The sequence below is a fragment of the Saccopteryx bilineata genome, chromosome 1 (assembly GCF_036850765.1).
Source record: "Saccopteryx bilineata isolate mSacBil1 chromosome 1, mSacBil1_pri_phased_curated, whole genome shotgun sequence".
NCBI lineage: Eukaryota > Metazoa > Chordata > Mammalia > Chiroptera > Emballonuridae > Saccopteryx > Saccopteryx bilineata.
In genome coordinates, this window is record NC_089490.1 from 128,476,275 (window position 1) to 128,502,690 (window position 26,416).

General features: G+C 46.3%; 1 protein-coding gene across 1 annotated transcript; it reads right to left on the reverse strand.

The window, feature by feature from the left end:
- Window positions 1–17,858: 17,858 nt before the first annotated feature.
- On the reverse strand, window positions 17,859–25,786 carry LOC136320085 (keratin, type II cuticular Hb5). The gene is made up of 9 exons (XM_066253230.1): window positions 25,291–25,786; window positions 23,390–23,598; window positions 22,731–22,791; window positions 22,495–22,590; window positions 21,633–21,797; window positions 21,271–21,396; window positions 20,652–20,872; window positions 19,304–19,335; window positions 17,859–18,870 (listed from the first exon to the last, which is right to left on the reverse strand). The coding sequence occupies exons 1-9, from the start codon at window positions 25,708–25,710 to the stop codon at window positions 18,677–18,679; spliced, it is 1,524 nt and encodes a 507-aa protein (XP_066109327.1). The 5' UTR covers window positions 25,711–25,786; the 3' UTR covers window positions 17,859–18,676.
- Between the last annotated feature and the right edge of the window lie 630 nt (window positions 25,787–26,416).

Below are 26,416 nucleotides of genomic sequence, written 5' to 3' on the forward strand. Positions count from 1 at the left end.
ATCCTCCAGGTGACTGGTGTTGGTGTCCCAAGGAGGCTCTTGGGAGGCATCTCGGAGGAGGAGGTAGAAAAGGGACAGGACCCTTCAGGTTGTGCTACCAATTTGAACCAAGAATTGGGGGCAGGTGAAGTATTCATGGGAAAGAGAAATGTGGCTTTATACCTGGGATGGTGCATGGACCTTGAGGTGGTCACATCATTATTGCCTTCTAGCTGGGTCCCATCAAGGGGGATGAGGCTATGCTGGGGAGTAGAGTATATAAAGTTAAGATTATGGGCTGTAAGCCAGATCTCCAGGGTTCAAACCTTGGCTCTACCACTTGTTAGCTATAATCCCCTCCATGCCTCAGTGTCCTCATCTATAAAACAAATAGTCATAAAACCCACCAATTAAAGCTGGTGCAAGGATTAAATGAGGCAATGGTACATAATATGCATAGGAAAGGCTGATATTATTATCAGAATAAGAAAATCTCTATTCAGGGTAGTCCGGCAGGGCTGTAGCCATGCAGGGGTTCCTTACCAACATGGTCAGTGTTAGAGTGGCAACCAAGGCAGCTGGTCATGCTGCTGCAGTAGCACCATGTTTGACCAAATCAGGTTAACTTTTCTGACCATTTTCTTGGGACTTTGGGTGAAGCTACCAGAGCTGTCTCCTCCTTTGCACGCTTAACCCGAACCATTCACCAGCATTCTGTGAAGCACTCGGCATTTGCACAGTGAAACTTTCATTATGATAATAATTAGCGTATTGATAACTCAGTCATATAATGAACAGTGCACTCTCCCCAACACATAGTATTTTAAAAGGTGGTTTAGTGTGTTCTGCTGTGCATATTGTGGCCATTGACTTTTTTTTTTTGTATTTTTCTGAAGCTGGAAACGGGGAGGCAGTCAGACAGACTCCCGCATGCGCTCGACTGGGATCCACCCAGCACGCCCACCAGAGGATGATGCTCTGCCCATCCGGGGCATCACTCTGTTGTGACCAGAGCCACTCTAGCGCCTGGGGCAGAGGCCATGGAGCCATCCCCAGCGCCCGGGCCATCTTTTGCTCCAATGGAGCCTTGGATGCGGGAGGGGAAGAAAGAGACAGAGAGGAAGGAGAGGGGGAGGAGTGGAGAAGCGGATGGGCACCTCTCTTGTGTGCCCTGGCCGGGAATCGAACCCGGGACCTCCGCATGCCAGGCCGACGCTCTACCACTGAGCCAACTGGCCAGGGCCGCCATTGACCTTTTAATAGACCTGTCCTTGGGGGATCCCAGGGAGAAGTGCCAACACTGATGCTGTTTGTAGTGAGGGGACAGCATGCCCCCAGCCTTTCATCTCCCTTCCCCTGCTTTAGAATGGAGATGGAGACTAGGCCTGCTTCAAGGGCCAGGGAGCTCATTTCTAACACTCATTCTCTCCTCTTCTCTGCAGGCTGTGTGAAGGCATGGGCTCAGTCAACATCTGTAAGTTGGGGGTGTGTTGGTATGGTTCCTTTGGGTGTTAATGATCTTAGTATTGGGCTGCATCTAAAAGTGACTGAGGCTGTCCCTGTGGGGCACAGGACAAGGCTGTAGTAGCTGAAGTCTCTGGGGTCTGAACAAATTGATGGTCCAAAATATGTGACCCTGCATGCATCCATCTGGAACACCATGAAGCCTAGGCTAATGAATGTGGCAATTTCTGTTGCCCTAATTGGTTCTGTAAAAATAGCCTAAATCTTTTAATTACACACAGAAACTCCTCAAGTGGTACTATGTTTTAATAAGAAGAAACACCACATGTCTATTCTGATCATTTGAGACCACTTCAGGCAACTCTTAAATCTTTATTTCTAATAATCCAATGTGTACACAGAATCTAGGCAAAGTGTCTATTTGTTCCCCTCATCTTTCTAGCAACCATATTTGTAGATGATTCCTCCACTCTGACCCGTAAGGTTTTGCTCAAAGATTGAATAAACATATTTCAACATTAGTCTGATTCAAGTAGAGATAGGTGTCCAATTTGCTAACCAAGCTCCTTTAAGAAGCAAGTGACAGCAAGTTTAAATGATTCATGTTGCTGTTCTGTGGAGTGTGAAGAGAGTTAATTATTGCTTCCAAAAAATTCTGGGTCACAGCATATCATTCTGGGATAAGAGAGACTTCTGACCCAGTGTCTCCATTCACAGGTGTGAGCCATTCTCAGGGCGGGGTTGTCTGCGGAGACCTCGGTTCCACTGTCCCTCGAGGCCTGGGGCACGTGGCCGTCGGCAGCAGTGCCCTCTGCTCCCCCTCTGTAGCAGCGGCCTGCTCCAGTGCAAGATCTGTGCGGTTTGCATAGTGGGGCTGGGGGGTGGGTCAGGACTCTGGATGGATGAGGTCTGACAGCGGCAAGGGTGGGTATAAGGAGTGGGAAGTCTTTTTCCTCTCAGGCCCAAATGTAAGTTTTTGTAATTTCCCCTTACTCGGAACCCAGGCTAACTCTCCAGTTTCCTTCTTATTGGACTTGTGATTTATTCTGAATGCAAACACTGGGTTTGGCATTAATGCCACTTCCGGTGATTCCTTCTTCCTTGTGGTCTGGGAAAGGGACATAAAAAAGTTTTTTGATATAAACGGCATAGTTAGTTTCCCCCACAACTCACTTCAGGTTAGCAGACATTTCCTAAGTACTGACCATGTGCTGAGACCTCTGGGAAGGGAGCCGGGTGGAGGGATGGCAATGTGTGGGCGACCTCTGGGCTTTGCTCTCGGTGAAGGGCTGTGCACGTTGCCTCAGTATCGAGGGGGTCATGGAAGAAGTTCAGCCAGGGCTCCGGGAGGCTCCTCACTTGATCTGATAGATTGTATGTTCCTCGAATGTACCCCCCCCCCCCCCCCCCCCCCCGTTACTCAAGTGTCAGGATGGAAAGAAGCTAATTGGCTGAGATTTTTATTGTTGGTGGTTTGGAATTTTATTGTATTTGGGCGATGCCTGTTAATACTCCTTTTGTCTTTCTCTCTGTGTGATTAAACGTCAACAGCTAAAGGCTTTCTCTTAGTAACCAAGTTAATGCCTGTCATTCTCCCCCACCCCCTATCCCTGCATTCCAGATTGATTTAGTGCTTCTCCAAGTGTGGTCCCCTGACTATAACCTAGATCAAGATCTGGGGGTGGGGAAGATAAGGACAGAGATGAGCCCAGAAATCTGATGAGATCTGCTGGTTTATGTGGGCTGAGGGAATAGGAGGGTCAGATAATTCTGACTTTGGAGGTGACCTTGACTCAGCTTCTCACAGGATCAGGTTCATCTCTGCATTTCTCTTCAAAATTGTTTTTGAAACAAAGCAGAAATGGTCAAGGATCCCTGCTGGGTGGTTTAGTGGATAGAGTGTCCTCCCAGTGTACTGAGGTCATGGGTTCTATCTCCAGTCAGGGCATGTATGAGAAGCAATCAGTGAGTGAACAATTAAATGGAACAACTAAGAGGAACAATGAGTTGATGCTTCTCTCTCTCTCCTCCCCCCCACCCCCTTTCCACTTTCTCTCTTTCTCAAATCAATGGAAAAGTTAAAATAAAAGAAAAAAGGAAATGGGCAGGAATTTTAGGGGGTACAAAGGGGTCAGGTGGGAGGGGGCAGAAAAGTGGTACGAGGCAGTTGTGCACCAAGCCTCTCCCACAGCAAGTCCCCCCTACACACACAGAGAGCAGAACTTAGAGCATGTGTCCTCGCTGCTCTAATTTTCAATAGAAAAAACACTCAATTTTGTCTCCTCTTAATGCCCACATTCCCAAGAGGGGCAGTGGTGTGAATATACACACGGGAATTCCCAAATGGTCATTTCCCATGTCCACATGCATTGCAAAGGGGGATACAACCAGTGGCAGTGCGGTCAGAGCCAGTCTTGGCCTCCTAGGCTGGGTGTGGTGGAGACCAAGGTGGAAAAGGAGAGAGAAGGAAGCCTGTCCACAAGCAGCTGCTAAATACATCACATATATATTTCACTCATTCAATAACAGTATAATTATTTTCATTTTACAAGTCAGGAAATTAAGGCCCAAAGAAGTTAAGTAACTTGACCAAGGTCACACAGCTAGTCCAGGATCCAAACAGAGATCTAGAGAATGCCTACATTCAGAGACTTTCCACTGTCTCACCCCAGTTTTCCTCTAGGCTAAATATCCTGGCTTGTCAGAATTCTCCTGGACAAGGAGTTCTCATGGAGCCTACCTTACTAGTCTGATACTCCTGAGATAGAGACAGAAGGTGACATAAAGAAATCTCCTGGAAGCATTGGTAGAAACATCTCTCCATAGCGTCTGCTTTTCAAGAATCTTTGACAGATCTTGTCATGGGGTGCTTAATACAGGCTTCCTATGTGGGAACCCAGAATTAAAACTTAGACCTCTGGTTGGAAGGCATTTCCCCTGATGGCCTGGATGGGAGCCATTGATCGGGGAACTGTCTCTGATCTATTCTTGAACTAACAGTCCCCAAAGGGTCCCACCTGGGGAAGTCTGTTTAAAGCCCCTCTGATGCAAGTCTGTCTCCCTGGTGATGCAGTGGAGAGGGGTATCTGATGGGCAACTTTTTTTCACCTGTTTTATGGGAAGAACTCTACTTCTCATACCTTATTTTACTTGGGATTATAACACAAGATTTTAAACAGATCTGAATGAGTAGAAAATATTTTGCCAAAAGAATATATATTTGATTTCAAGACAGGAAAAACTTTGAGTTGTTCTCCCTGCTGATGCTGACCTTCTGATGCCTCCAGAATGTGTCCCCAGGGAGCACACTGGTCCTCTGGGACCTTGCAAGAACCAAGATTTTTCTTAGTATAGTGGTCCTAATCTCTGCTTTCTGGACACAAAGAGTCTGCATGCTGGGCACATCATGGTCTGGTTCTCACCAAGGGGCAAAATCAGGTTCAACGGACTCTCAGGTCTTCTGCGAGGAGGGAAAGGAGTCCCACCAGGCACCTGCTGTCCTGGGGCTGTGGGGGAAGAAAATGGGACCATTTATCTCTTCTCTCTGACAGTAGTGGTTGAGGATATGTACATACACATGGTGTGTTCTCCACTTTTTAATGCAAAAGCTTATCTTCTGAGTGTTGGCTCTACCTGCTGCACTCCCTGGCTCCTCACTCTCACCACTGTCTATAGCACCAAGTGAATAAGAGTGGGCATATTGGTAGACCCCTTTGTTTTTGAACAAAGTAGAAATGGGCAACGATCCCTGGCTGGATTGCTCAGTGGCTAGAGTGTCCTCCCAGTGAACTGAGGTTGTGGGTTCTATCCCCAGTCAGGGCATGTATGAGAAGCAATCAATGAGTGAACAATTAAATGGACCAACTAAGTGGATCAATGAGTTGGTGCTTCTCTCTCCCTCTCTCTTCCTCCATGCCCCACCCTATCTTCTCTTTCTCTCTCTCTCAAATCAGTGGAAAAAGAAAAGAGAAATGGGTAGGAATTTTAGGGGGCACAAATGGGTTTAAGTGGGAGGGGACAAGAAAGTGGTGTGAGGCAATTGTGCACTAAATCTCTCCCACACAGTAAGTCTCCCACCTCCCCCCTACACACAGAGTTGAAGTGCATGTGTCCTTGCTGCTCTAAGTTTCAATGGACAAAACACTCAATTCTGTCTCCTCTTAATGCCCACATTCCTGAGAGGGGCAGTGGTGTGAATATGCACACACGGGGTATTCCCAAATGGTCATTTCCCATGTCCATGTGCATTGCAAAGGGGAATATGCTTTGTGATTTCCTTGATTGTTTGGTTAATTCACGCTTCTCACTATGTTTGGCTCAAGTGAGTAATGACAACAATCTATGTTTCCAAAGACTGAAACAGGGGATAATTGGAGACATGGGCCTGGGAGCAGGAGCCAGCCTGGGAGTGGGTGTTGATGACACTGGTCCAGAGAGGAGGGAACAAGACTTGACGAGGAGTACTTGTGGCCTTGGAGAGAAAAGAAGGTGCCAACGCCCAAGCTCACCTGAGCTTGTGAAAGGATTGCATTGAATACTTCCTCATCCTTTTGAGACCTTGCATTTTTTTTGGGGGGAGGGTTAAGAGTCTATTTAATAAATGGTGTTGGGAGAATTGGACAGATAGTTTCTGTGTATTATTTTCATTATTATTGAATATCATATACCTGTTGCCCTCCAGAAGATCTGAAAGTTTCCATTAGCATGAAACCAATTGCAAACACTAAGCCAAGTGTCACACTTTCGAGACCTTAATGCTAGCCTGTAGATGACAACTAGAGGGCCCACAGCTAGCTTCCAGTGGTACTCAGTGAATCTTCCAACAAAGCACTAACACAGAGCACTTCAAACCTGGGTGTAAGCATTTTTCCCACAGAGTTTAACTTTTATTTCTGCAGCAGCTAGACCTGCCTTGTGCATCTCAACTCTGAAGTGTGGAACAGGAGCCAACAAAGGCTGTCAAAAGTTGGAGTGCTGGGATTTTCCCAGACAAAAGCTTGTACTTTTTTTTCTTAATCATTTTTTATTTTTCAGTTACAGTTGACATACATTGTTGTATTAGTTTCATTTATTTATATTTAAGTCTGAACGATGTTTTATTTTTAAAAAATGACCAGATTCCCTCTGTTACATCCATCTAAGACTTACTTTTTTTTTAAAAAAATAAATTTTTATTAATTTTAATGGGGTGACATAAATAAATCAGGGTACATATATTCAAAGAAAACATGTCCAGGTTATCTTGTCATTCAATTATGTTGCATACACATCACCCAAAGTCAGATTGTCCTCCGTCACCTTCTATCTAGTTTTCTTTGTGCCCCTCCCCCTCCCCTCTCCCTCCTTCTCCCCCCCCCCAACCACCACACTCTTGTCCATGTCTCTTAGTCTCGTTTTTACGTCCCACCAATGTATGGAATCATGCAGTTCTTGGTTTTTTCTGATTTACTTATTTCACTCCATATAATGTTATCAAGATCCCACCATTTTGTTGTACAATAAATGATCCAATGTCATTATTTCTTATGGCTGAGTAGTATACCATAGTGTATATGTGGTATACACATCTTCTTTATCCAGTCTTCTTTTTTTATTTTTATTTTTTTTAGAGTGATTAAAGCCTTTAAGCAAACTCTTGGCCAATACAGCAAGAATCCATAAAAGAGTAGTGTCCTTAACATGTTCACCAAGTCCAAGTTGGCACCAACACCATTCCAAATCCCTGCATATGCAACCCAACCCCAGTTCAGTCCATTAGGAGCTGTCACAAGGAGCAGGAGTCCAGGAAAAGTCCACATCCAGGAAAAGTCTGCATGGCACTGGAATTGTTGTCACAATTCTATACTTTGCAGCTCACATCCAAGTCCCAATGACCGCTGCTTCTAGCTGGTAATAATTCAGGTAGACTGGAAAAGCCATCTGCAGCATGTGTGGAGATGGAGCTTCTGTTCTTCTCTGCCTGGAGAGATGAGACCAGGTTGCTTTTCCCTGGAGCTCTGTGACTGTGGTGTGGTAAAGAGAACCTTGGGATACACTAAGCTGGGTGGTAAAGGTAAATTTATAATAGAAGTTGGCAAAAGGGGGAAAGAGAGCTCTAAATTAGGAGTAGGTCCCATCCTGAAATATGAGTGGGGCATTGAGGTAGGAGGAATAAAGGAAACACTATATATTAAACAAAGCAGCAGAAAATAGGACTATCAATACCCACAACATTATTAGTTTCAGATGTACCAGAACACCCCCGTGATTAGATATTACATAACTTACTAAGTGATCATCCCCATAAATCTCATACCCATCTGACATCATACATAATTATTAGAATATTATTGACTATATTTCCTATGCTGTACTTTACATCCCCATGATTCTTCTGTAACAATCAATCCATTCTTAATTCCTTCACTTTTTCATCCATCCTCCAACCCTCCTCCCATCTGGAACATGCTAAAATGTTCTCTGTATCTATGAGTCTGTTTCTCTTCTGCTTGTTTATTTATTTTGTTTTTTAGATTCAATTATTGATAGATATGTATTTATTGCCATTTTACTTTTCATATTTTTAATCTTTATTTTCTTCCTCTTAAAGAAGATCCTTTAAAATTTCTTATCATACCGGTTTGGTGGTGATGAACTCTTTTTTTTTTTTTTTTTTTGTATTCTTCTGGAGCTGGAAACGGGGAGAGACAGTCAGACAGACTCCCGCATGCGCCTGACCGGGACCCAGCTGGCATGCCCACCAGGGGGCGACGTTCTGCCCACCAGGGGGCGATACTCTGCCCCTCCGGGGCGTCACTCTGCTGCGACCAGAGCCACTCCAGCGCCTGGGGCAGAGGCCAAGGAGCCATCCCCAGCGCCCGGGCCATCTTTGCTCCAATGGAGCCTTGCTGCGGGAGGGGAAGAGAGAGACAGAGAGGAAGGAGAGGGGGAGGGGTGGAGAAGCAGATGGGCGCTTCTCCTGTGTACCCTGGCCGGGAATCAAACCCGGGACTTCTGCACGCCAGGCCAACGCTCTACCACTGAGCCAACCGGCCAGGGCGGTGGTGATGAACTCTTTAGCTTATTCTTGTCTATGAAGCTTTTTATCTGTCCTTTGATTAAAAATGATCGCTTTGCTAAGTAGAGTAATCTTGGTCTTTGCTTTTCATCACTGACTACTTCTTGCCTCTCCCTTCTGGCCCAAAAAGTTTCTGTTGAGAAATCTTCTGACAGTCTTATGGGAGCTCCCTTGTAAGTAATTACCTGCTATTCTCTTACTGCTTTTAAGATTCAATTTTTATTTTTTACCTTTTGCATTTTAATTGATGTGTCTTGGGGTGGAACTCTCTGTATTTTCTGGACTTGTATGTCTATTTCCTTCACCAAGTCAGGGAAGTTTTCTGTCATTATTTTTTCAAAGAGGTTTTAAATTTCTTGTTCTTTCTCTCTTTTTCTGGCTTCCCCATGATGTGAATGTTTGTATGCTTAAAGTCCCAGAGGCTCCTTATATTGGCCTCATTTTTTGGATTATTTTTTCCTTTTTGCCATTCTGATTGGGTGGTTTTTGCTTCCTTATATTTAAAATCTCTGATTTGATTCTTTTTTTTTTTTTTACTAATTTTAATGGGGTGACATTGATAAATCAGGGTATATATGTTCAGAGAAAACATCTCTAGGTTATTTTGACATTTGATTATGCTGCATTCCCATCCCCCAAAGTCCAATTGTCTTCTGTCACCTTCTAACTGGTTTTCTTTGTGCCCCTCCCCTCCCCAAACCCCTCCCTCTCCTCCCTCCTGCCCTGTAATCCCCACATTCTTGTCCATGTCTCTGAATCTCATTTTTATGTCCCACCTATGTATGGAATCATATAGTTCTTAGTTTCTTCTGACTTACTTATTTCACTCAGTATAATGTTATCAAGGTCTATCCATGCTGTTGTAAATAGTCCAATGTCATAATTTCTTATGGCTGAGTAGTATTCCATAGTATATATGTACCAAAGCTTTTTAATCCACTCGTCCACTGATGGACACTTGGGCTGTTTCCAGATCTTCGCTATTGTGAACAATGCTGCCATAAACATGGGGGTGCATTTCCTCTTTTCAAACAGTGCTATGGTGTTCTTGGGGTATATTCTTAAAAGTGGTATAGCTGGGCCAAAAGGCAGTTTGATTTTTAATTTCTTGAGGAATCTCCATACTGTTTTCCACAGTGGCTGCACCAGACTGCATTCCCACCAGCAATGCAGGAGGGTTCCCTTTTCTCCACATCCTCACCAGCACTTATTCTGTGTTGTTTTGTTGATGAGCACCATTCTGACTGGTGTGAGGTGATATCTCATTGTGGTTTTAATTTGCATTTCTCTAATGATTAGTGATGTTGAGCATTTTTTCATATGCCTATTGACCATCTGTATGTCCTCTTCGGAGAAGTGTCTATTTATTTCTTTTGCCCATTTTTTGATTGGATTGTTTGTCTTCCTGGTATTGAGTTTTATAAGTTCTTTATAAATTTTGGTTATTAACCCCTTATCAGACGTATTGTCAAATATATTCTCCCATTGTGTAGTTTGTCTTTTTATTCTGTTCTTATTGTCTTTAGCTGTGCAGAAGCTTTTTAGTTTGATATAGTCCTATTTGTTTATCCTGTCTTTTATTTCACTTGCCCGTGGAGATAAATCGGCAAATATGTTGCTTCAAGAGATGTCAGAGAGCTTATTGCTTATGTTTTCTTCTAAGATGCTTATGGTTTTATGGCTTACATTTAAATATTTTATCCATTTTGAGTTTATTTTTGTGAATGGTGTAAGTTGGAGTCTAGTTTCATTTTTTTTTGCAGGTTGCTGTTCAATTTTCCCAACACCATTTGTTGAAGAGGCTGTCTTTACTCCAATGTATGCTCTTACCTCCTTTGTCAAATATCAGTTGTCCATAAAAGTGTGGGTTTATTTCTGGGTTCTCAGTTTTGTTCATTGATCTATATATGCCTGTTCTTATGCCAGTACCAGGCTGTTTTGAGTACAATGGCCTTATAGTATAACTTGATATCTGGAAGTGTGATACCTCCCACTTTATTGTTCCTTTTCAAGATTGCTGAGGCTATTCGTGTTCTCTTTTGGTTCCATATAAATTTTCGGAATATGTGTTCTATATCTTTGAAGTAAGTCATTGGTATTTTAATCGGTATTGCATTGAATTTATAAATTGCTTTGGGTAATATAGATATTTGAATGATGTTTATTCTTCCTAACCATGAGCACGGTATATGCTTCCACTTGTTTGTATCTTCCCTGATTTCTTCTATCAATGTTTTATAATTTTCCAAGTACAAGCCTTTAATCTCCCTGGTTAAATTTATTCCTAGGTACTTTATTTTTTTGGTTGCAATGGTAAAGGGGATTGCTTCCTTAATTTCTCTTTCTGACAGCTCATTGTTAGTGTATAAAAATGCCTCTGATTTCTGAGTATTAATTTTATATCCTGCCACCTTGCTGAATTCATTTATCAGGTCTAGTAGTTTTTTGACTGAGACGTTAGGGTTTTCTATATACAATATCATATCATCTGCAAATAATGATAATTTTACTTCTTTTTTTCCAATTTGGATGCCTTTTATTTCTTTTTCTTGTCTGATTGCTGTGGCTAGGACTTCCAGAACTATGTTGAATAAGAGTGGTGAAAGGGGGCATTCTTGCCTTGTTACTGACCTTAAGGGGATTGCTTTTAATTTTTGCCCATTGAGTATGATGTTGGCTGTGGGTTTGTCATAGATGGCCTTTATCATGTTGAGGTATGTTCCCTGTATTCCCACTTTGCTTAGAGTTTTGATCATGAATGAGTGCTGGGTTATATCAAATGCTTTTTCTGCATCTATTGAAATTATCATGTGGTTTTTCTCCTTCCTGTTGTTTATGTGATGAATCACATTGATTGATTTGCAAATATGGTACCAGCCTTACCTCCCAAGAATAAATCCCACTTGATCATGGTGTATGATGTTTTTCATATATTGCTGGATCTGGTTTGCTAATATTTTGTTGAGGATTTTAGCATCTAAATTCATCAGGAATATTGACCTATAATTTTCTTTCTTTGTATTGCCTTTGTCTGATTTTGGAATCAGAATTATACTAGCCTCATAAAAGGAGCTTGGAAGTCTTCCTTCCTCTTGAATTTTTTTGAAATAGCTTGAGAAGGATAAGAGTTAGTTCTTCTTTGAATATTTGGTAGAATTCACTGTGAAGCCATCAGGCCCAGGACTTTTCTTTTTTGGGAGTTTTTTGATAACTGTTTCAATCTCATTTATTGTAATCGGTCTGTTTAGGTTTTCTGATTCTTCCAGATTAATTTTTGGAAGATTATATGTTTCAAAAAATTTGTCCATTTCATCTAGGTTGTCTAGTTTTTTGGTGTACAGTTCTTCATAGTATTTTCTTACAGTATTTTGTATTTCTGTTGTGTAAGTTGTAATTTCTCCACACTCAATTCTAATTTTATTTGAGTCCTCTCTCTATTTTTCTTGATGAGTCTGGTTAAAGGTGCATCGATCTTGTTGACCTTTTCAAAGACCAGCTGCTGGTTTCATTGATCTTCTGTATTGTTTCTTTAGCCTCTATGTCATTTATTTCTGCTCTGATCTTTATTATTTCCTTCCTTCTACTAGCTCTGGCCTTTACTTGCTGTTCTTTTTCTAGTTCTTTTAGATGCAGGGGTGAAGTTGTTTATTTGAGCTTTTTCTAGCTTCTTGAGGTATGCCTGTAATGCTATGAACTTCCCTCTCAGGACTGCTTTTGCTGTGTCCCATCAATTTTGAGTTGATGTATGCTCATTATCATTCATTTCTACAAATTTTTAAATTTCTTCTTTGATCTCATCGTTAACCCATTCATTATTTAGTAACATGTTATTTAGTTTCCAAGTGTTTGAGTATTTTTCAGTTTTTGTTGTGGTTGCTTTTTAGTTTCATGTCATTGTGATCAGAGAAAGTGCTCAATATGATTTCAATCTTCTTAAATTTTTTGAGACCACTTTTGTGCCCTAACATGTGGTCTATCCTAGAGAATGTATCATGAGCACTTGAAAAGAATGTATATTCTGCTGCTTTAGGGTAAAAGGTTCTGAAGATATCTATTAAATCAAGTTGATCTAGTATGTCCTTTTAGTCTGCTGTTTCTTTGTTAATTTTCTTTTTTTTTTTTTGTATTTTTCTGAAGCTGGAAATGGGGAGAGACAGTCAGACAGACTCCCGCATGTGCCCGACCGGGATCCACCTGGCACACCCACCAGGGGCGACGCTCTGCCCACCAGGAGGCGATGCTCTGCAATGACCGGAGCCACTCTAGCGCCTGGGGCAGAGGCCAAGGAGCCATCCCCAGCACCCGGGCCATCTTTGCTCCAATGGAGCCTTGGCTGCGGGAGGGGAAGAGAGAGACAGAGAGGAAGGAGGGGGGGTGGAGAAGCAAATGGGCGCTTCTTTTATGTGTCCTGGCTGGGAATTGAACCCGGTTCCCCCGCACGCCAGGCCGACGCTCTACCACTGAGCCAACCGGCCAGGGCCCTTGAGGATCTATCTAGTGATGTTAGTGGGGTATTGAAATCCCCTACTATTATAGTATTGCTGTTGATCTCACCCTTTAAATCCATCAAAGTCTGCTTTATATATTTAGGTGCTTCTATATTAGGTGCATAGATATTTATAATGGTTATATCTTCCTGTTGGATTTCTCCCTTTATCATTATGTAGTGACCTTCTTTATCTCTTACTATAGTCTTTGTTTTAAAGTCCATTTTGTCTGATATAAGTATTGCTACCCCAGCTTTTTTTTTTTCCTTTATATTTGCATGAAATATTTTTTTATCCTTTTATCTTCAGTCTATGTGCATCTTTTGTTTTAAGGTGTGTCTCTTGTAGACAGCATATATATGGGCCCTGTTTTCTTATCCACTCAGCTACCCTATGTCTTTTGATCGGATCATTTAATCCATTTACATTTAAGGTTATTATTGATATGTAATTGTTATCTGTATTCCTCTTTTGCTATATTCTTTTTCTCCTTTAATCTGTTTACAACAGGCCCCTTAGCATTTCTTGCAGCTGGTTGTAGTGAATTCCTTGAGTTTTTTTTTTGGAAAGCTTTTTATTTCTCTTTCAGTTTTAAATGATAGCCTTGCTGGATAAAGTAGTCTTGGTTGTAGGCTCTTGTTCTGCATTACTTTGAATATTTGTTGCCATTCCCTTCTGGCCTCAAGTGTTTCTGTTGAGAAGTTGGAAGTCATCCTTATGGGGGCTCCTTTGTAGGTGATAGCCATTTTTTCTCTAGCAGCTTTTAGTATTTTCTCTTTATCACTTAGCTTTGGTATTTTAATTATGATGTGTCTTGGTGCAGTTTTTTTTGGGTTTCTCTTTAATGGAGTTCTCTGTGCTTCTTGAACTTGTGAGATGTTTTACTGCCTTTATTGAGGGAATTTTTCAGCTATGATATGTTTGAACAAAATCTCTATCCCTTGTTCTTTCTCTTCTTCAGGAACCCCTATGTTGCAGATGTTATTTCTGTTCATGTTGTCACAGAGCTCTCTTAGAGTTTACTCAGACTTTTTGAGTCTCTTTTCTTTTTTCTTCTCTGCTTCTGTGCCTTCATTTATCTTGTCCTCTAACTCGCTGATTCGATTTTCAGCTTCATCCATCCTACTTTTAATTCCTTCCATTGTGTTCTTGATACCTGATATTGTATTTGTCATTTCTGACTGATCCTTTTTATTATTTCAATGTCCATTTTTATATTTGCTATCTCTTTATTTAGATGTTCGTAATGACCATCTATTGTTGTTCTAATATCTTTGAGCATCCTAATAATCGTTATTTTAAACTCTACCTATGGTAATTTGGTTATATCTGGCTCATTCAGGTCCTTTTCTGGGGATTTCTCTTGATTCATTTGTGTTGCATTTCCCTGCCTTCTCATTTTGTCTGTGTAAAAGAAGGTTTTGGCCACTGGAGCCTACTGGGTGTGGCTTCTGTTCCTAGGTATGGTCTGTCTGCAGGCCCGCCACTCCCTCTGCTGTTGCTGCCAAGGGGTTTTGGTATGAGTGTTGCCGGTGCCTGCCCACTGGGGCTGTTGCTGTGGTTTTCGCCTATCCTTTACAGGATGGCTGTTATCACGTGTTCAGATGTACAAGCCTTGATGGTTTTGACCTTCATCCCGCCCCCGCGGGTAGCGTTTTGCTTGGCCCTGAGGTTGGGGGTGAGCATTTTTGCTCAGCTGTGGGTATCTGCCTGATTCCAGGCTTTCCCCCTGCCCCTGCAGGAGGAGCCCGCTCTGGGACGGCTGCAAGCCTTGGTTCCACAGGCCAGGCGGGACTGCGTGCCCATGCTCAGTTGTGGGACTTTGCCTGTTCTGGGTTTTGGCTCCACCCCCATGGGAGGAGCCAGCTCCCAAGTCAGGCCACAAGCCTTGGTTCTGTGGGCGGGGCAAGGCTGTGCTCCTGTGCCCTTGCTCAAGGGTGGGTCTCCGCCCCTTTTGGGGCTCCTGCCCTTTCCCCCCCGCAGGCTGGATTGCAGGCAGCCAGCAGCTGGGCTTGACCACTTTTGCATGTCCCCTCCTCCCCAGCTGAGCACGACTGAGCTTACATCTGGGCCTCAGTGGTGGCCAGCTGGCTTCCACCTTTGCCAACAGAACCACACTTCTGTGTCCCACCGCTGCCCACCCTCAGGTGAGCTCTCAGCCTTGTGGGTGGGGGCGCTGCAGCTCAGACCCTAACACTCACTACTCTAGTCCCGAAAGCTCCCTCCTCCTAAGCGACTCTGCTCTGAGTGCCACAGGAGAGCTTGTTTGGCTGGTGTTCTGCTTCCCTTTGCTGGTATTGCTGTTTCCAGGGGAAATATTCACTTCAGATTTGGGGAGTGACTCGTCCCAGAGGTTAGGGTGGCTGTCTCTCAAAATGTTTCTCCCTGTGCCTCCTAGATTACACTCTCTTCCTGCTACCCCAGTCCTCTCCTCTCTCCTGGTCCCCCAGAGCCCCAGGTGAGTGGTTATGAGAGAGGTTTTCTGTGTGGTCTCTTTAAGAAGAATCCTGGGTCTGAGAAATCAGTCTCTTTCTCACAAACAGTATCCTGTCTTGTTTCCAGCTAAATACTGTCCATATGCCTCTTCTAGACTCTGGGGCTGCAGGCTGGGGCTTTGTTGCTGGGACTCAGGATGCTCCCCTCTTTGCTAAACTCACTTTCCGCCACGTGAATCCTTCCAGGTTGCCATTCGCTCCGGAGAGCTGGGCAGCCCTCTCCACATTTCCCCTTTTCCTACCAGTCTCAGTGTGGCTTCTTCAGTGTTCCTTGGTTGAAGAGTTCTCTTAGTTTAGTCCAAAGTTGGTTTTTCCAGATGATGGTTCTTAAAATTAGTGTGTAATCCACTTTGGTTCTGGGAGATGGAAGTTGGTATGTCCGCCTACTCCATCACCATCTTTGAGTCCTTGCTTTTGAGGTGGATATTGTATATTTGAATAAGAGCAAAAAACAGACAGAAGGTCTGATTTTTCTCTGATGGAGGTCTTAGCTTGGTCTATGCAGTTTTGAAGGAAGTGGAAGCCCAGGAAAGAGTGCTGAAATCACCCATGTGGGCCAACTCATCACCTAGGCTGCCTGCTCTTCTGTCTTTTCCCGGAATCCTTGATTTTAGACCACTTGGTTTCTGTCTTAGATTTGTTTTTTTTCTAATAAAACTTTAGTTCTTAGTTACCCGTGAGAGCACCCTTTGCTTTCCATGCAGATTAGCTCTTTTTATCAAGAGAGGGCTGTGGGAGCACTGGAATCCTTTGAACCAGAAGAGTTTGTTCTGCATTTTGCTGTTGGCTGCAAGGAGGGCTGAGGGAGACATTTCATCCTTCAATCAATGGAACCTGTGGCTGACTGAATTGGCTGACTGATGTTTGCATACAAAGCATGAAAACTTATTAAAAAACTTATTAATATCTCTAAGCTCTTGGCTGTTTGACCTTTAAATGCATGACATCACATTTCGGGGGATATCAGATTTGGCATTTTAGTTATGCTTGGCCCAGACCCATAGAGCATCAAGGTGTTTTCCCCAAGGACAGATTTATGCCAGCAACCCAGAACTACAGGAGGTGACAGGGCTGGAAAGGGTCACCTCATAGGTCCTCAGGCTCATGCCAGAGCATGAAGGCCACTACTTGCCCAAGGTCTCCCTGAGACATGGCAGAGGTGATACTCAAATGTTGATCTTCTCAGCCCCCAGATTTACCCTTTCCTATGGATGAATGAAGTGCCCTAAATAGAATATTGGCCTATTGTGACAATGAGCGTGTCCTCAAGACCCAGACAGGTGGGAGAAGGGAGGGGAGCAGGCAAGAAACTTGGAAGAAGCCAGCCTGGTGTCAGATGGCAAACTTCAACGGCAGCAGCCTGAATACTCAGGAAAGGCTGCTGCCTCCAGTGGAGTTCCAACCCTTTGGGCCTGAAGTGAAGATTCATCAGAAAACACAAGGCCTTAAATTCTTCTCTCAAGTATAGGCTGGGGGATGGAGAAGCAGAGGGTGCTGGCAGGTAGACATCTGCATGGAAGAGTGACAGTCAGTCTGGGACTCACCTCCAGATAAATAGATAAATGGAGGTGAGTTCAAGAGGGCTGATGTCTATAACTCCTGCTCTACCAGTTCCCTCAGTTTACCCAACTATCCTAAGCCTGACATGTCCTGGAATCATCCTGGGACTTAGTTGGGGGTCAGAGTCAGTAGAAGACACTTCCTGCCCTCAAGGGACACAGCCAATGACATCCCTGACCCCAAACTACAAAGACAGAACCAGGGATTCTCAGGGTTCTGGACACTGTGGTGCGGAGGGTGTATGTGTATTGGTGGGGGGGAGGAGACTGGGGAGGGCAAGTTCAGAGAGCACTAAACAAAGGCAAATGGGAGGAGAGGTGTGGGGTAGCCCATGTGTCCTTGTGGGATGGTTCTTGGTCCCTCAGAGGGTAGACTTGTCTCCATTAGGTGGAGCCATCCTCTAGAGAGATCAGCTCCGGGTGGAGGAGTTGTGCAGAGCTGAGGAGCAGGTGGAAAAGAGGAGATGAAAGGAGCCTGTATTTGGCGTAATGAGCACACACATAAGCTGGGAACTGGTTTGAACCAGGCAGGAGGGGGTTGGGATGGGATTCTGGCTGCTGGGGGAATGTGGGGTATGATCAAGGAGAAAGAGGTCATGCTGGAAGCGGGAGCTGTGGTCCAGGCCTGAGTGAACTGAGGAATCAAGTTATGGAAGTGGACAGGAAGAGGTAGAATCACTGGGAGATGGGGGAAACACTGCATGAGTGGGGCAGGACTGAAAAGGATTGGCCAGCTGGAGATGGGGCAAGAGGAGGCAGAGTGTTGGAATGCTGGTGGGGCCCACATTGTGTTCACAAGATGACATGTCCTTGTATCGCAACAGCATTTATTGAAACACCGAATGAGACAACACAGGAGGCAAGCCACCCACAGACAGTCTTAACAAGGGGGAGACCCAGGAAGTGTCCTAACCTTCTCCATCCCACCTGCTTCATGTTGGACGAGCCCTCCAGCACTGGCAGGAGGAGATCTGGAGTAACCATGGAATTTTCTTTGAAATGTATAAGGTGTATCGAATGAATACCTGTCCAAAGTCAAAAGAATTTCTTTCTCTGACCGGGCCTTTCAACTGGGAGGTGATATGAGGAGTCTGGCCGGAACAGGTTAACCCAGAGGAGGGCAGTCAGTCAGAGAGACAAGCAAACACACACACACAAATGACCATTGGGCAGGTACTCCCTGCAGAGACCTTCCCAACCAGGAGAGGGAGCTGCTGCTGCTGCTGCTGCTGCTGGTGTGTGTGTGTGTGTGTGTGTGTGTGTGTGTGTGTGTGTATTGGGGTGGTGGTGGTGGGGGGTGTTCTTCCTGATTCTCAGGTTGTGGGAAACCTGAGAATAGTTAGGCTCATTTCTAAGCTTCCATGATGTCCAGCCATTCTGGGTGACTGGTAATGTCCCAGAGAGCTTAGTGAACAATACAAACTGGCCAAGGGTATTTCTGAGTCAAATTGGACTTTTAAGCGAAGGGCTGAAAAGCCAAGAGGAGAACCAGGAAACAACTCCCTAAAAAGGGAAGGTGGTGGAGCTGCCCCAGGTTCTGTCCCTCTGTAGGAACATGTGGACGATTCCAGGAGCAAGCACGCATTTTCATTCACACACCATCTGTGCACAAATGGATGTAAGTGGCCCCAGACTCTATGCAAAGCGGACGGACCGGGTGCTCCCGCAGCTGAAGCTGGCAGAGTGGGGCTGACAGGGGGCGCAGGAGTCTGGCGCCATCACCGTGATGCTACCCCCAGTGGCCATGGGGCCAGAGACAATCTGGCGCCCAGGGGTGGTGTTACATGTGAGGCCCCCACAGGTGACTCCACCGCGGGAGCTGCTGACGCCTGTGGGAAGAGGGGAAATACAGGGATGAGTAGCCTGCCATGATCTCACCAACCCTGGGACAGCCCCTAAAATAAAGGCTTCCGCATGGCAGGAGCTCCCTCCTCCTCAAAAGTTTTAGTGGTTAACAACTCAGGCCCTGTTCCTCTCAGCATCTCAACCTTTCTAGGGTACTGGGGCAAGAAAGACGAGGGGCATCCTTTGGAACCTAGAGGGGCAAAGCTGTCCTAGCCCCGTTTCCATGGCCTGCAGTTCACATAGCCACCAGGGGAGGGCGCTCAACCCTGTTTTCCCTATAATCCCTTTTGGATCCCCAGTGAAACACCACCTCCCATCCAGTCAGGGAACATTCCAGGTTCAGTGGGTTATGCTGTAGGGGTTCAGCTTCGCCCATCAACAAAGCCATTTTCTAGGGAGTTTCCACCAGATACTTACAAACATTCACGGCAGCCACACCTTCACACAGCCTATAGAGAAAGAAAATCGTTAAGTTTGGACACTGAGCTGGATTCCTTGAGATGATGGTTGCTTGGGGGCAGAAAAGGGCATCCTGTGTACAGATCCTACCCAAGGAGCAGAAAGGGGTTCCCTCAAGTCTGCATGAAAGGCTTTCTTTCTTTCTTTCTTTCTTTCTTTCTTTCTTTCTTTCTTTCTTTCTTTCTTTCTTTCTTTCTTTCTTTCTTTCTTTTGTATTTTTCTGAAGCTGGAAATGGGGAGGCAGTCAGACAGACTCCCGCATGCGCTCGACCGGGATCCACCTGGCACGCCCACCAGGGGGCGATGCTCTGCCCATCTGAGGAGTTGCTCTGTTGCAACCAGAGCCATTCTAGCACCTAAGGCAGAGGCCATGGAGCCACCCTCAGCACCTGGGTCAACTTTGCTCCAATGGAGCCTTGGCTGCGGGAGGGGGAGAGACAGAAAGGAAGGAGAGGGGAAGGGGTGGAGAAGCAGATGGGTGCTTCTCTTGTGTGCCCTGGCTGGGAATCGAACCCGAGACTCCTGCACACCAGGCCGATGCTCTACCACTGAGCCAACTGGCCAGGGCCCTCACTTTCTTTCTTTAACTGTTCTCTGACCATGGAGATAAAGCCTTCTGATTTTCAACAGAGGTGGGTGAGATTCTGAACTCTACTCATTGCTTCTGATCTGAGAGACCAGGTCCATGCTGGAGAGTATGATCAGGCTCACAGAAAAGAGTCAAATCACATGCACGAGTGTGTATGAAAGGGCTCTGAGGTCAATGAAGAGCTACTATGTGCATACAGGGGTGGGCACAAGTACGGTTACAGTTGTGAGTATGTGAAACACCATTTATTCTCGTATTATTATTTATTCTTCTATTATATATTTTCCTACAAGAACAACTGTAATTTTCCCAACCCTGTATAGAATGCATTGCCCTTAAAATGAACAAGTCTGCTTGCAGGCCAAGCTGGAACGTCCTATAGGAAGCTACTTGGAGAGTGGATTTCAGAGGCACGTGACTTGGGTGCAGGTCCTGGCTATTGCACTTAACTGTGTGGCCAAGAGAAAAATCACTGAACACTGAGCCTTATCCTTTATGTTTGGATGAAAAAAGTGGTACCTACCTCATCAGATTGTGAAGACTATAGTAAGCACTCAGCACAGACTGAGCACATTATACACATTTGATAATTATTATTGAAGCTTGACCTGTACTAGTGGTGGGCGAAAATGTGGCCCACACTTGGGCTTAAGGAAATTCACTCCCAGAGGACTTAGGCTTCCTCCTTCTGTACCCCACAGTCTTCCTTAGCCCCACCTGTGCTCCTCGCCCTCCAGCAGGCGCCTGTAGGTGGCGATCTCGATGTCCAGGCCCAGCTTGGAGTTCATCACCTCCTGGTACTCCTTGAGCAGGCAGGCCATGTCCTGCTTGGCCTTCTGCAGGGCGGCCTCCAGCTCAGCCAGCTTGCAGCGCGCATCGCTGATGGCTGCCTCGCCCTGCTGCTCTGCCTCGGCCACGGCAGTCTCCAGCTTGGCCCGCTATAAGGAAAGAGATGTGAAGACAATGATGAGAGACAGAAGGCACAGCCTGGTTCACCCATGCTGGTGGGCTGGGGCTGGCAGAGGAGGTTCCCAGAGAGATGGCAGGTTAATTACCTATGACCAGGTAGTTAATGGGATATAAACATGAGGGAGGAGATGGGTAAGTTTTTTACCATCTCTCTTTGGTGGTGGTCACAGGATAGACAAGGAGGTGGTCGTCAGTGATACGGCTCATCCCAGCTCAAGTGCTGTGTGATGTGATAGAGCCCCTGCCCTCTCTCTGGGTTCCTGCTTCCTCATGTGCACACTGTGAGGCCTGACAGGGGCCCGGGGGGCATGGGGTCTGCTGCTGCAGTCTGCTCGTGCTAGGTATTTGAGTGCTTTTGACACTCTACCTGGCACTTGGCGTTCTCGATCTCGGCGGTCAGCCTCTGCACCATGCGGTTCAGCTCGTTGATCTCCTCCTTGGTGCGGCGCAGGGTCTCCCCGTGACGGATCACTGTGGCCTTCATCTCCTCGCACTGGGGGGGAAGCAGAGATGCTCTTGGGGCTCAGGATATGAGTCCCACCCGTTCAGGACACCACTGATGAGGTGCAGACTGTACAGTGCTCAGCTTGTGCAAACTCTCATGGCAGCCCTGCCATGTCGCCTCAACCCAAGAGCTTTCTGTCCTTCTGCTACCATCCCTAAGATCAGAATATCTACCTCACATCCCTCCCACTGTCATGTAGGAGGCAGGTGTCCTGTGCCACTCACCTTGGTGCGGTACCAGGACTCGGCCTCGGCCCGGCTGCGGCTGGCAACATCATCGTATTGAGCCTTGATCTCAGCCACGACACAGTCCATGTTCAGGTCCCGGCTGTTGTCCATCTTGACGATGACCGAGGTGTCTGAGATGTGGGCATGGAGGATCTGTAGCTCCTGGGGGACCATCAGCCAATACATTTGGTTCTATTTCCTGATCTGGGCCATGTGCTCCACCCTGGGGGCAGTACCCACTCTCTGGAGGGGACACTGGTCATAAATGTTACATGACTCCTGTTCCCCATGCCCCCACCCACTTTCATGTACACACAGGCACATCATAAAACAGTAAAGCTGGAAGGGGCCCTAGAAGTCAGCTGAAGACAATCCCTGACTTAACAAATGGGAGCACCGAGGCCCTGTGTAAGAAAAAGGCCTTGCTCAAAGTCACCCAGCAGGGGAACTGTATTCAATGCCAGGAGTAGTGATTTGTTTGTTCATTAAGACACCTCTCTAACTAGAAACCCACCCTGATCTCCACCTCCACACATGTGTAGATTGATTGACCTGTGCACAGACCAGCACACAGGCAAAACAATGCAACATGCAGAGGTGCTGACGGACATAGACAGGTCTGACCACACATGACCCATGGTCCTCGGACATGTATGCCAGGCTCTCAACTCGGCACACACACATACATGTCTGAGAGTGCCACACAACATGCATGCCCCTTTTGGTTGTGTTCACATGTTCTTTTCTTGCTTATATCATACATGGGGCAAACATATGCACACAGTGCACCCTCACCCTTCTCCCCCAGGTCTCCACACCTCTCTGTACCACCCTGGCTGGCTGGCAGGGGCTCCCTCACCTCATCATAAAGGCGCTTCAGGAAGCTAGACTCCTCCACCAGGGCCTCTACATTGGCCTCCAAGTCTGATTTTCGCAGGTAGGCGCAGTCCACGTCCTGTGTGGAGAGAGGAGGAGGGCGGGCATGTGGGAGGAGGCCCAAGGAAGGTGTTTCTGTGGTCAGTGTGGTGGTCATGCCCCCAGTGGAGGTTGTACAGATGGGGCCCTCCCTCCCTGCCATGTGACCAGTCCTCTCACCTTCTTCAGAACCACGAACTCGTTCTCTGCTGTGGCCCTCAGAGCCACCTCCTCTTCATACCTGAATGTGGGGCAGAAGGGCCTGAGCTGAGGGGTCAGCACTTGGATATCATCCTAGTCTCAGGCAAGCTTTTCCAGAAGTCAAAGGGATTAACCTCCTGCAAATGTCATCTTGTTCTCTCCATGGTCGATTTTGTGCGTTTTTCATGGGTTAACCCTTGTGTCAGCCTGGCATTTCCCCACCCCACAGTTCTCCTGCTTGTGGGGTGAGATCAGAGAAGCACACTCTATCCCCAAGTCTAGAATCATCTGGGATCCAAAGAGATCCTAGATCCAAAGAGAGCTAGTGCTCTGGGCAAGGGAAGCATAGAGCCTGTGCTGTACAAGTGAGTCGGGGTGGGCAGGAACAAAGAGGGCTGCAGAACTCCACTGGAATTCTTTTCCTCACTCCCTGAATCCAGCTCTAAGACCCACCCACAGGACCTCTGAGGGGTGGAGGTGGAGCCAAAGAATCCAAAGAAACCTAGGTATTTCCTGCATATTCTCTAGTGTTCCAGGTAGCTCCTGTTGACAGGCAAGAATCTTAGAGAAGCTGCTTCCAGAGATTGTGGGCGGAGCCTGCCCTTTCCCCATGAGTGCCCCCTGTGTGCTGCACTCACTTCTTCTTGTAGCCCTCCAGCACCTCCTGCACGTGGTTGAGCTCTGAGGCCAGCCTCCCGCTGTCGGCCTCCGCACACTCGGCCTCTCGCCTCAGCGTCTCCATGTAGCCATTGAACAGCGGCTCCAGGTTGCTCTCGCAGCAGCGCTGGTTCTGGTAGAACTGCCACTTGGTCTCCAGCAGCTTGTTCTGCTGCTCCAGGAAGCGCACCTATGCCAAGGGACGGAGAAAGAGACTAAGAAGGGTACTAAGGGGCTCATGGTCCATAGAGCTTGCTCTGCCCTGATGTTCCTGAATGGCCAGGGCCAGCCAAGAGCTGAGCCATGGCGTTGAGTGTCTGCAATGCAAGGGGCCAGGCTCTCGTCTCCCGACCCAGGGAGGCAGTGTGGGTGCAAGGGAAAGTCTGGGTCAAGCCCCAGTTCTGCCACTCTAAGCGGGCAAGTTGTCTAACCTCTTGGTGTTTGGTTTTCTTATTTCTAAAACAGAGATGATAATAGCACCTTCCTTAAAGTTTTGAAGATTGAACAAGTTAATGCATGCCAAGTACTTAGAATAGTCCCTGACACATAGTAAGTTCTTCACTAGTTTAACTATTACTGTAATCACTATAATTAACTATTATTATTATTTATCTAGTCATTTATGCAACACATTGAATATTTATTATGTGATGCTGGGGCCTATATTATAAGACACACACACACACACACACTCATCTACATCTATATCATCATATCTATAGCTATATATCATCTATATATCTATCTATATCTATATCTATCTATCTATTTCATTCAATTCTTACAATCCCTTGGGTGGGTGGGGAGATGTTATTTTTTCCAATATACAGATGGGGAAACTGTACTTTAGTGTGAAACGACTAGCTTATTGTCACATATTGATAGAGTCAGAATCTGCTGTCCCCTGAGTCCCCTCCACTGCCCACCACATTGTGTTTAAGCCACTCATCTAAACTCTCTTAGCCTCAGTTTGTTATTAAAAAAATGGAGGTGATAATGTACCTCACTGGGTCATTCTGAGGATTAACTAAGATTACTATAGAGAAAGTACACCCTTGTCACGCCCAGAGCCCTTGATCCCAGACGCTAGAGCCTGGTTCTGCCTACTCTACCAGAGTGAGGCACCATGGACCTCTACTGGAGCCAACACAAAGGACGGTGCAGAGGTGACCTTGTTGGGATGCAGCCTCACAGCTGTGTGGTAGTCATCACGCTGTGTCAGTGGGCCTCTTCACCAGCCTGTCTGTCCTTCCTTCCACTCTCCCAGTCCTTCATCCATGAAAGCGTCTGCCAAGCTTGGTTAACTGTCATACCTTGATCACTACTGTCCTTGGAAACTGATACTAACAGCTAACATTTATTGAGCACTTACTATGTGCTCACACTTTTCATGCATAAACCCATTAATCCACACAACCACCATCTGAGGTTGGTTCTGTTATCCAGACATACAACAGGCCTGAGGTTTCATTCTGCGGAGGGGCAGAGCAAGGATGCAGGAGGCAGAGTGGCTCCCAGCTGTGCCCCAGCCACTTCCTGTGCTGCCTGGCCACCAGCCACATGCCTTTTGTTCTTCCCTTCTGCTCCCACACTTCCAGCACCCAGTGCCCAGGTTGGTTTTCAGGGGCAGCTCTGATATTCCCATGTTGTCTCCAGAAGTGCACAAACACTTCAGATGACAGACTTGATTGCTGGACCACTCTGGGCCCTCAATGTACTTTGCTGGAATTAAACAATGAAAATTGATCCTCCTGCCTATAATGGTTTCATTTCTCTCTGCTGTCTCAAACTTGGCTGCCATGCTGTCTCCCCAAAAGACTGGAACCTTTCTGAGGGAGGGCAGGGCTGGATCCTTCTCTGGACCATCCTGGACCTCACTGACCTTGTCGATGAAGGCAGCGAACCTGTTGTTGAGACACTTGATCTGCTCCTTCTCCTCATGCTTCACGCACTGCGCGTTGGGGTCGATCTCCAGGTTGAGGGGGGTGAGGAGGCTCTCGTTGACCGACACGGTGGTGATGCAGGGCGGGCTGGGTCCGCACACGCCGCCAGAGCGGTACCCGAAGCTGCGGCCGCAGGAGCCGGGGCGGAAGCCGCCCACCGCCATGCGGGGCCCACGGGCGCCTAGGTGAGAGAGGCTGCGGCTACCGAAGCCCATCAGTCCCCGGTAGCAGGACACCCCCCGATAAGGGGTGGCGGTGATGCAGCAGTGGCTGCCGGTTTTGGGGGCCACAGCTGAGCAGGAGCTGAAGGTCCTGGCGACCCCACATCCTGAGTTGATCCGGTAGGAGCGGCAGGACATCGTGTGGGTCTGAGCAGAGCCTGAGCACTGCGGGAGGAAGTCTGTGAGGGCGGCACAGTGCGTTGCTTAGGTTTCTTCTGGCCTCTCTTGTCCTTCCTGGTCCTTTTATTGGTGAGGAGAGCTAGGGTTGGCTGCATAAAAGGAGTGAAAAGGCATTTTATGTTGTTTATTGGCGTGGGGAGTTTGCCAGCAACTCCTCAAGGACTCATCTTAAAGGTGAGCTCAGCGGCGACTCTGGGACTTCGTAAAAGTATTGAAGATGTTATTAACAGTGTGTGTTTGCACTTTTCATCTTCAAAGCTCGTTTACATACATTAAGTAATTAATTTTCTCATATTCTCCCGGTGAGATGGCCTCAACCCACACCTGAAGATGGATTTGAACTTCACAACAATCAGAGGTGGCTGGATTTGGGGTCCAGGCTGGGTCCACACGATCTAAGGGAGAAATTCTAGGGTCCCACATTGGGTCAGACCATGAGAGGCCATTAACCCTTTCCTCCTGGATCCATGAAGAATTCACTGTGTTTCGGGAGCTGATTGGTCACATGAGTCCATACCCACGCAGGCAGCTTTGCCTGAAAGGTGGTTTGGATCTAGAGGGGCCATTTCAACCATGCACTTGCAGGGCAGAGAGTTGTGGCATGGTCTCTTAGAAGCTTCTGGATTCTAGTCCAGAAGACTCTGCCTCACAGCCTTCATTTCTC